Source organism: Microcebus murinus, chromosome 9, assembly GCF_040939455.1.
Source record: "Microcebus murinus isolate Inina chromosome 9, M.murinus_Inina_mat1.0, whole genome shotgun sequence".
NCBI classification, from domain to species: Eukaryota; Metazoa; Chordata; class Mammalia; order Primates; family Cheirogaleidae; genus Microcebus; species Microcebus murinus.
The window spans coordinates 5,321,302-5,332,644 of record NC_134112.1 but is presented as its reverse complement, the minus strand read 5'-3'; the positions used below and the strand labels follow the sequence as shown (position 1 = coordinate 5,332,644).

At 47.2% G+C, this 11,343-nt stretch overlaps 1 protein-coding gene and 1 pseudogene across 12 annotated transcripts in view; both read left to right on the top strand.

Annotated features, from left to right (window-relative positions):
• Positions 1–11,343, top strand: part of IKZF1 (IKAROS family zinc finger 1) — a 94,334-nt gene that overhangs the window by 69,124 nt on the left and 13,867 nt on the right. For 7 of the 12 annotated variants that reach the window (XM_012735989.2, XM_012735991.3, XM_012735987.3 and 4 more), the window contains 2 exons: positions 3,435–3,602; positions 8,202–8,327. In XM_012735989.2, the coding sequence (XP_012591443.1) occupies positions 3,435–3,602; positions 8,202–8,327 (294 nt within the window). Of the gene's footprint in view, positions 1–3,434; positions 3,603–8,201; positions 8,328–8,481; positions 10,225–11,343 lie in introns of those variants that run through there. The other 5 variants (XM_012736008.3, XM_012735994.2, XM_012736006.2 and 2 more) reach the window with 2 other exon arrangements.
• On the top strand, positions 745–854 carry LOC142873093 (uncharacterized; annotated as a pseudogene).

Sequence of the window (11,343 nt, the reverse complement as noted above, 5' to 3'; positions counted from 1 at the left end):
ACGTAAGTCATTTGAGAGCTTGTGAACATGCAAACTCTGAGCTAGACCCCAGGAGGAGACAGGAGGGCGGGCATTTCTCACAGCACCCAGGGGTGTGGAGCAGACTGCAGAGCACCCCCAAAGTCAGAGAAGTGCAGGCTGTTTGGGACAGCTCTCCATCAGGGCGCTTAGGTGTGATGTGATTCCCCGTGGGACAAGGTAGGACTTGCACTGTGGCTGCTGCTCTTCCTCCAAGTCGGGCTCCAGGGCTTCTCGGTCCTTTCCTGATACATAGAGGGTTCTCAGGGGCATCTCGCCTCTGCCACGTTGGGGCCTTGGTGAAGTGCTGCTGGTGTCATTTGTACACGGTTCCTTGGTACTAGCACTTCACTTCCCCTGCTTTGCTGATCAGGTTCATATTTGGGACTCAGGTGTGATAGTAATGCCTTCCCTGCCAACATCTCCGGGCTAGTGTGAGAATCAAAGAGAGACGTAGGAAGGAAGCAGGGAATTTGGAGTGCACATGCAGGGTGTTATTACTGTAAATGGTAGCATTTTTAATAATACAGACCGAGAAGAGTGTCTGGGTTTTGGACATTCTGTATAGACCTGCACCTGTTTTGTTCCCATCTGCAAGGTAAGAAGGCACAGTCCCAGACTTCCTGAACGTAGCACCCAATTGTAACGCTGCTGCAAGGTGAGCTCAGGTCAGTTCCTGCAGTTCAGACATACTTTTCCGTTTCCCTTATTCTGGTGTGCTCTCACATCGCTTCTAGGCCTTTTGGCTAAGATCAAGTGTAGTATCTGATGTGCTCTCAGAAATTCTATAATGTAGGAGTCCATGAAGACTTTCTTTTTTTCCCAATTAAGCTATTAATTACAGAGGCCCCTAAAATGGGAGATTTGTAGAGTCACTGAGATAAAAACTAAATTTTGAAATCATGACATCAAAGTCTTCCTCCTAGTTCAAGAAAAGTGAATACAGTCTTAGAGAATCTCGACCTTCTTAGCTACATTAACAAGCCATTGACCTGCAGAAGGCAAGTGTGGACCCTGGCCACACAAGAACACCCACGACACGGGCCGTGTGCCGCACCCAGCTCTGGGCACGTCCCCTTGCCTCCTACCACATCCAAGGGGAAACTTCCTTGAGCGGAGCACTTTGTGCTGTCACTCTCAGGAGTGCTCCCTGCAGGACCCCATGCCCAGTGCGACTGTCCGTGCCGACACAGGCCGTCAAAGCAGACACGTACAGGTGACATCTGCCTGCCCACGGGGACTGAGACGCCAGGCACAGCGGGATGCAGGGGAAGCCCGGCCTGCCCTGCCGAAGGGCGCCTTGGCTGCAATGACCTGTCCTTTCTGTTTCCCCCCGGCCCAGACACTAGCTCTGCCCCGTGTTTCTCTGTAGCGCCGCATACCTGGGGAGAGGCTGGGACTCCAGCACCTTACCAAGCAGAACAGGGCGTTTCCTGTGGTGCAGGCATAGGGTTGAATTTGCTAGCTTGGCATCGAACCACAAACACAGATTTGTCACCAGGAGTGTCCCCACATCCTTGTTAGGAGTGTTCTCATGACACTGTCCTGCGCGGCCAGTCCGAGTGAGAGCTGTGGTGGAGCATGCCCGTTGGCTCTGAGTCTCCCGCACGCGGGTCTGCCTCTCCCTGCCGTCCACTTGGAGCTAAACGCACACATTCACGCACACATGCGATGAAGGCCCAGAGTGTTTCTAATAGATAATTAAATGATCTCTCCCCATTGGAAGCACCTCAGGGCTACCTGGCTACCAGCAGTTTTAATCTCCCATCCAAACTTGGCCTCAGGGACAGGCTTGTAACTCAGAGAGTTAGTGAGCTGGTTTTGCCATCACCTGCTTGACTTTAACCTTTCCTCTCTGTTCAGCCAAGACTAATCTGGAAGGGATTTGGGAAACACCGAATACATCCTGGTCAGCATCAGGGAATCTTCAATTGGCCTATAATTGAATATCACTGTGAATTAGTTTCAGCTTTTATAGTAGCACATCTATCCTACCCACTTAAAAAAAAAAGTGATGATAATCATGAAATTCAAGTGCCAATATAGACTTATTATAAATTTAATCTGGTGTGGATTTTAATAGTACCAGGTATGCTTCTACTTAATTGCTTTTGATAAGTGCGGTCTTCTTTACCATAATCACATTCATCAATTGGGAAAATGGTTAAATAGACATTTTAATATGTTTCTTTTTCCCTAAGTAAAAGTTTTCCCTAGGAAATATATTTTTATGGTGTCTTGACACCCGGAATTGTGGTCACATAGCACTCTTCTTCTAAATAAATCACTTGTTTTTCAAAAAAGCTTTTGTATTTACTTGCAAGTGTCTCACTCTTTTAAATGACAGTTAAATGAAATGTTCACTGATTTAGATTCCAAGACCTGTGACGAAATAGGACAGTAGCATATTTCGTTTTCTCAGATACCCGTGTATCCCTTTGTCAGATCCACGAGGCAGACACAGTGCTGCCACACATGGCCCAGGGCCCGGCATTCCCTCAGCCACAAATTCATTAGCACTGCCCCTGAAAGAATTCCTTAATAACGCTCAATTGTATCTCCTAGAATATCTGTGCCTAAAATATAACTTGTCTTCTATGGATATAGACCAATAAAAGCTTAATGGTTTTAGGATTTATGAAGAAAGAAAAATGCAGGAAACCTCAGTGCAGCTCTGGCTTCGCACCCTGCCATAGGGAGATTTGGGAATGTTCTTTGGAAGATAGGGAGCTTCCTTCGGTTTCTTAACTTCTCATTTTATTCAATCTTTCTCCATCTCTCTCTCTCTTTCTCTCGTCCTCACACTCTGTCTGTCTCTCTCCTGATTTGCCTGCTTAGGGACAGACAGGTAATGGAGAAGAAATTGAAAGGGAAAATACAGGGAAAATGTAAATGAAAAGAAGTTATTATAACTGTTATAATGAAGTGCCTTTCATTTAAATATAAGAATGTAACGCTGAAATGAACTTGTGATCCTGAAATGCATTTTTAATGAGTTTCCTTTTTATTTTGCTGCTTCAGTGGCATATTTTAAAGACCCTTTGAAAAAAGCCACATTAAAAACCCCACCAAATGCCACAACACGCAAAATTGGATATTGGTTTATTCCAAAACTGCTGATCAGGAAGAGTGGCTCTTCATCACAAAATGTTGCAGTCACTTTATTTAAATGAGTTTGAATTTGCATTGTGATGTGCCATTCTGATTTAGGGGAAAAAAATTAGATTTTCAGATCAAATTGACCCAGCCAGTGAAGCGTTAAGGAGCTGGCAGGTTTAGTCTGAAAGCTTCGTGTTCTATCAAACCTCCAGCCGGTGGAAGTCACCGAGCCCCCGTGGGAAACAACTTTCTCGCAGCCTTGTCCTCTTGTCCCGCTCTGGGTCTTGTTCTCACTGGCTCTCCTCTCTTCGTCCCAGGGGAGCGGCCCTTCCAGTGCAACCAGTGCGGGGCCTCCTTCACCCAGAAGGGCAACCTGCTCCGGCACATCAAGCTACACTCTGGGGAGAAGCCCTTCAAGTGCCACCTCTGCAACTATGCCTGCCGCCGGAGGGACGCCCTCACAGGCCACCTGAGGACGCACTCTGGTAGGTCTGCCGACGCTGCCTGGGAGTCCCGGGTAGGGCCTGCCTCCACTCTGCTGGCCTGCTCGGGGCAGCAGGTCGCCTCTTTGCTGGCCGGCCCCATGCCCGGTCCCAGCACAGTCCTCTGCCGGGTGCTGGCCAGCATGGCTTTGGCATCAGCCCCCGCTTCATGCCGCATGCTCTGCCTTTCGCACTGAGCTGGAGGAAGTGGGTGCACGTGCGCGCCCGTGCCTGTGCGCACCTGTGCCTGTGGGCACCTGTGCCTGTGGGCACCTGTGCCTGTGTGCGCACCTGTGCCTGTGCGCACCTGTGCCTGTGTGCACACCTGTGCCTGTGTGCACCTGTGCCTGTGTGCGCACCTGTGCCTGTGTGCGCACCTGTGCCTGTGTGCACCTGTGCCTGTGTGCACCTGTGCCTGTGTGCGCACCTGTGCCTGTGTGCACCTGTGCCTGTGTGCACCTGTGCCTGTGCGCGCACACAAGTGCCTCTCCCGTAGATAGTGTGTTCAGAAGGGGACGCCTCATCCTAGTTTGTCAGGCAGCTGTGGTCTTTGTAAAGGATTTTGTCAGCTGTACTTTGAATGATGCCTGAGAAGTTTTTCAAATACCTTTCTTTATGTTAATTTGTTAATTGTTAAATCACACTTAACTTCACATGGGGCATTTTAATAGCAATAACAGCTGCAGAAGAGATGACAAAGGTGATTTAGGGCATAGCCCTGTCACCTGAGGGCACACCCACCCGGACAGAGTCCGAGTGTGACTCTCAAGCCAGAAACCAGCCGAGGCCACATTGGGAGAGACCGCTTTGGGGATGTTACCAGGTTTTAGGCAGCGGCATTTCTCTTTGAATGAGGTCAATAAAGTACATCCCAAGTGACCCAGAGCCTCAGCTAGATCATCATTAGCATAAATGTTCCAGCATTCTCCAAACACTCCCAACCTGTGAAGCCCAAAGGCACCTTTGATTGGATTAGACCCTCTGCTTCTGAGACACCTTCCTGCGGTTTCAGTATCCAGGAGCCATGACCTGCAGGTCAGGGGAAGAGAGGGCCCTCGGCCAGGCTGTCCTGTGCCACGTTTGCCACAGCATGGTCGGCACTGCATGGCGTGCATGGGTATCCTTCACACCCTGCGGTCAGGGGCAGTTGCCGTAGTGCATAGCTCAAGGCTTTGGGGGCAGGAGGGTGATGGCCCTTGGCCCCAGAAGCGTCCAGCCAGCCTCCCGGTGCCACAGTGTCTGGGCAGGCGCTGTGGGTGATGGGGCTGCTTCAGACAGCCCCTCCTGCCATCCCCAGGCAGCTGGACAAGGAGGTGAGGACATGCAGGCTGTGCGAAAGGTCAGCAGGGCCCAGGCTATCTCTTCCCAAAAGCAATGAGTGGATTTAATGGTTGGGGATTTGGGGGCTCCTCACTGTGTCCATCTCTTTATCACGCATTTACTGAGGGCCTCAGGGTGCTCGTGCTCCATGGGGGAGACAGGTGCACACGAGGAAAGCACCCGCATGTTGAGAGGCATGACAGAGCGTCCGAGGGGTCGGCCGGTCCCTAGGGTGGAAGGTCAGGAGAGACTGAGCGTGGCAGGAAGGGCTTGAGTGCATGCCTAAAGGTGAGTTTCTGAAGTTTGCTTTAGAGAAGTCCTCACTGAGTACGATTTGGCAGTGATCCCAGAATGGGTTTGGTACACATCTTAGCAAGTGTTGTCAGCACTTGGTTTTTCCCCTGGCGAAGGGACTGCTGGAGGCGGGAGGGAGGAGTCGTAGGGGGACCTCAAGCTGTCTTCTCTCCATCCCGACCTCCTTCCTGATGATGAGCATGGAGGAAGCTCCAAAATGTTCTTGATCAGGAAATTATAACGATTTGGGTGAGCTTCTTAAAACCTTCCAAGAAAAGAGTTATAGGAAGCTGAGGAGCTGCTGGCCTATACTGTGGGCAGGTCACAGGCGGTGGCCAGGGCGGGCCCTTTGCTCAGAGCCAGGGAGGGGCGTGCTGCAGGGTGACAGGGAAAGAGCAGCTCCCCGAGAGGGAGGACAGCGGCATCTCCGAATGTGTGCGCGTATGGGAGCATGTGTGTCCCACCTGCCGGTGAAGGAGGTGCCCGTGGGCCTCTGCTGTGACCCTTGTGCAGTCTGTGCCATGCTGACAGGTGGTCAGGGAAAAAGAATCTTCACATCTGTTATTTCTAAGGAGTCACGTAGGCATAGACACCATTGGCAGCAATATTGCCTCTGGGGGGTTGGTAGGAAGCACGGCTTCCTGCATCAGTAGAAGATGCAAACGCTCGTCCTTAGGTTGACACCAACCATATATGGTCATCATCCCCAGATCACTCTGACTTGCAAGAGAAATCTCCTCTGCATGTCTGTCCTTAAGACTTAAAGTGCTGGTGCTCTCTTCCTGTTGTGAAGTTGGGAACTTCCAGTGCAGTGTGGCGCTTTATGCCACTCTGGCTCTGTGCCTGTTTATTCCATTCAAGGCAGGATGGTGTCCTGCTCTAAGTCTGGCTAATTACCTGCGGGATTATACATAACAGGTGGTAGACTTTGGGCAGTTTATTTCCATTATGGATCCACCGATGAGCAAGCGGAGGAAACCAGCATGGACCCCGGCTGCCGGAGACTCGGCCATCTGAAAGTGCCACAGATGCACACTCAGCTCTTGCAGAGAGAAGCAGCAGTTTAGGTTCTTCAAAATGATTTCATTAGAATGAAATGAAGACTTTAGCCTGTGTCTGGCAAACTCAAATGTGGCTGCATTCTATTCCACTATGGTCCCTTAGTCCCTTAAAAACCAGGATCAACACCATAGCTTCCCCTAGCAGCTGGTGGTGGCCTGAGGTTCCACAGACCAGTATGTTAGTGGCCATAGAGTCACAGAACTTGTCTCATGCTGATAACAAGAGAGGGTTGGGTGATCCGGGCGAGTAGGGAAGGAATCCCCCTTCCTTCCTCATGGCCTTTTTAGGAAGTTGCGAGCTTAGTTAGAGACTTCTTTCCTGCACAATATGGGGCAATGCTTCAAGATAGACTTTAGTTCAGTGGCTTACAATTAACATATTTCTTATGTTCCAGAGTTAAAACCAATCATATACTCAGAAAAACGGCTATCAGACACCATGCCATATGTATACAGGAAGTAGTTTCGATCATGGAATTTACTGAAGTTACAGCTTTTGCAGGAAAGGATATTGAGTGGTTATCTATATTCTATTAATTTATAAAAGCAGTACTGAATAAAATGTGCAATTTTAGGCAACATTCTATATTTCAACATTATTTCCTGGTATTGGGGTACAGCACTTTCTATAGATAAAGAAAAATCCCTTCTTTCTCTATTAAATTTTCCAGAAGTCAAATTTTGGTTTTCATTTTAGTCTTCTTTAACTATAGCTTTTGTTCACTTAGGAAAGAGATTTAACCAATAAAAGCTTTGGTTAAATCATTTTACTAAACGTTCCTATTTGGATGGTTTTAATTTTTATACACTACTTTGAAATATGTGAAATAAAACAGCATGAGAAAGAAGTAGAAGATTCTGGTTTTAGGGTGAAAATTATATTTCTTATATAAGTGACTAAAGATCTTTTATTCATCCCTTAAAATGGTATCCATTGAAGTCTTTAAACTTAGACATGATATGGTTCCTGACTAGTCATCTTTTCCTAAAACACCATTCAGTAAAATCAAAAAACTCATTGTATAGAATTATACTGCCCAATACACTAACCATATGAGATATTTTAATTTTAATGAGTTAAAATTAAAGTTAAAACTTCATTCCTCAGTGGCACTGGCCACACCTTGAGTGTTCAGTAGCCACACCTGGCTGGTGGCTGCCATATTGGATAGCACAGGTAGAATTTCTATCATCACAGTAAGTGCTGCTGGACAGGGCTGATCTAGAAGCTATGCCGTCCGAAATTTCTCTGGGCAGAAAACAGAGCTCTTCCATAAACTTTGTGAAAAATGCATAGTATATTCTCCATATATATGAAAATACATTTTTTCATATTGATGAAAATACATTTTGTATTTGTGTATTTGTATACAAATACATTTTAGAAATAAAATGTTCATTTTATTAAAGCATATTTGTCCACCGTGGTTTCTCAGAGACCTCACATTACCAGGTTAGCATCCTGGAAGTGGGTCCGCTCTGGTTGCATTAGATGTGGCACCAGCATCACGCCGGGTCTGGCTCACAGCAGAGACAGCTGCTCCGCGGTGAGTCTGCAGTTACCTGCCCGACACAAGGGCCTTCCTGACATCTCTGTCCAGTTGTTTGGCATCCACATGATAACACTACAGAGGTTCCTTTCCTCCAGTTAAAGACAGACATCTCTGATTTAGAAAGGAGAGAATTTGGTAGTCAGTACAGTAGACAAATTAAGATGAAATGAGTCACGTGAGTTTTGTTACCATCCAAGAAACCCTTGAGCATTAACATTTTTAAATTCAGTAATTTTGATCAAGTCCATAATACTTTTAGCTCTCGACAGTAGAATTTTTTTTTATTTTTTTGGTAATAATTGTATTGCATGCATTCCCATTATACATAAGGCCGACTTTAATTGGGGTCTTGAACTCAATTGTGTTTCCTGCAGTTGGTAAACCTCACAAATGTGGATATTGTGGCCGAAGCTATAAACAGCGCAGCTCTTTAGAGGAACATAAAGAGCGCTGCCACAACTACTTGGAAAGCATGGGCCTCCCGGGCACGCTGTACCCAGGTAAGCCGAAGCTCGCTCCAGGCCGGCCTGAGCCGGCTCCCCAGCCCTGTTAGGACCCGCAGGCCACCTCCCGCCAAGGCTGTGAGGGAGGGATGATTTTGGCCGATGACATTGCAGCTTCACTAGGAGCACGTTGTGCTTCCCAACCTTCTAGACTCGCAGGTGACCAGAGAGCCTGAGTTTCAACCCTCCCTCTTCAAATCTGGAGAAACGCCTAAAATAATAGTGAGCCTTTGAAGTTTTTGGTTTGTTTTTTGGGTGCTGGTGTTTTTCCCCCTAAGCCTCAAGTAGCGATTCTTTGTGCTTAGTGATCAAAATAAAATGTGAAATCTTGTTTAAAACTGTCTTTTCGTGAAGCTGACCAAGTAAAAACTTTCAGGCTGTGATTCCAGTCGTCTGTAGACCAAGGGGAGCGTCCACGCCTGCGTGGAGTGTGAGGCTGGACTTTGTCGGGGACCTGGAACCCCGTAGGATTGAGGTTGTCAAAGGGTTAGAGGAAGGGCGCTTGTTCCTGTGAGCCATGACGCGTCACGGTGTGCCGTATGACAGGCGGCCCTCAGCTCCCACCCTAGCTACCGTGAAGTGGAAGGCGCCAAGAGAGAGCCGGGAAGGCAGAGGGCACTCAGGGGTGGCTGTGCTGTCATAAGATTCCTTCCTAACGTTTTAGGAGGTAAGAAATTTATAAACAGATCAAGTGAAGCGAATCTCTTTCACAACACTATTCATTTAGCACCACCATTAGAAAAATCATCATTGTATGTGGGGCAGAAATTAAATTAGTAGTGGAGAATTTTTTAAGCCTCACTCAACTTTCTGAGTTCAACAAATAGTTCATAAAGGAAAATGCACCAGAGCACACTCAGATTATTAAGGGCACATGAGAGCAAGAGAGAAGACTGTTCAGAATGAAGGCCGCGAAGTTGGTTCAGATTAGTCTTGGCATCGAGAGGAGGCAGGCCACATAACAGGAGCTCTGCGGCCCTCGTGCTGTCCCGCCACTGATCAGCCGGGGACCTGGGGCTGACAGGTGATTTCTCTGGGCCTTAATCTTCTCACCTGTGAAATGGGGACATTCCCTTAAATTATCATTTGGCTTCTTTGAAAGTCTCGGGTCTATAATAGAATGGCATTAAGGGTGAGTGGAAGAGGGGAAACTGGATTTTAAAATAATAATAATGTAATAGTTATCAATTTGTGCCCAGACCCCAGGGCAGGAGCCTGAGGGATGAGAGGATGATAATGTTCTTTTAAAATAAAATGTGAGCAGTCAGATATTGTATTTTTCTGTAAAAAATAAATTAATGGGTCTTGGAAGTAAGCTCTCCTAATGATATAATTTGCATATTAATGCTTAATAAGCCATTTTCCATACTCAACAAATATTTGTTGGGGACTTACAGCCGACAATGCCCGGCCTTATTGTGCAACAATCTGATACACACATGAAATTGAAAAGACAAAACAAACAGAAGGAACAGACAGCGTATTGTTTTCTGTCTGTTTCTGCCAACATTTTAGTCACTAAAAAATCGATCTGTAATCTCACAGCTGTCCGAGAGCTCCTTCCAGGCCAGATGGGGAAGCAGTGTTCATTTCACTGAGACTCGAGTTCGAGTTTCCTCCCTGAGTCTGTTTTCAAATGTGACCCAGGGCTCGCCTCTTCAATGTGGCTGATAATTCCTGCCTGGCCACCCTCACAGCAGTGCTCTGAGTCTGACCTGGGGGAATGAATCTGTGTGAACAGGAGCCCGGACGTGTGCCAGGTACTTACCTAAACACAGACATTTAGGCCACTGACTGCTGACACTTTCAACCTACTTACTCGCTATTGGCATCCACATCAATAAACTTACGTGCCAGTAATATGTATTAAATGTTACCCTGTAGCAAGAATCACTTTCACGTTAGATTTCCTTTGGTGGTGAGATTACCTGGACTAGCACAGTGATGTCTTCCCGCTCCCAGACTCGGGAGGAGGACGGCTTCCCCAGGAAGAAGCGAGCATCTGACCTCAGCGTGGCCACAGAGGGAGCCGCGCAGGCCAGCATTTGAATCTGTTGAATTCTTTCTGCCCGTATTGCATCAGGATGTGCAAAATGATCACAGATACCTTTAGATAGAGACACCTTTCAGACATCTTTTAATTGACCCGTGCCAACACCCTTGTAAGTGTGCAGCAAGTGCTAGGTTAAGGAGCTAGCAGTGTCGAGGGGATCCATAAAAGGACTTTAGCGAAAGCCCACCTAGACTGCATTTGGAGCTGGCCAGGCAGGCTGGGCTCCGGGGGTGTCAGTCACCTCAGCTGTGCTGTGCAGGGTGGTTGGCCTGTGCCTCCTTGGGCATCTTTCCTCTCCTGTCCCTCCACAGCTCCCTCTGAAACAGCCCATGCTCAGAGGGGCAGCGAGTAGTCTCTTTTACTCCCAAAGCCCCCTGGGTTGGGCCCGCCCACTAGCTAAAAACAAAGCCTAGCTTAGAAGATGTAGGAAAAGATATATTTTTCCGGATATAATTTCTCTTAGTAAAAGGATTTAGGTCGCCTATTCTTAATATCTTTACAGAAAAAAATAAGTTTCTCTTGAGCCCTAGGGACACAAACTGTGTCACGAGCCCTGCAGATCCATGCAGGTGAGGACAGAGACAGTGATTCGGGAGCTGTGGGCTCGTTTATTCCGTGCCGTGATCCATTCTGGGGGGCCAGGCTCTCGGGAGGCCTTCGCTTTGCAGAGAAGGATGGACACGTTGGGAAGCTGACATCTAGCTTGATAGATAAAGTATACGACTAGTGGAATTGGGTTTTATAGATTGATGTTTATCCTGCATATAAATCAAGGTGTAGGCAACATATGTTTGCCCATTTAATAAGAAACACATATGTCCAATGTTAAAATATAAAATATACCAGCAAGAATAACCAAATTGAAATATATGTTTTCAAAGTGGCATTCATAATAGCAATGGAGATGTAAAATACTTAGAAATCATCTTAGCGAGTAACGTGCAGGACACAATGAGGAAA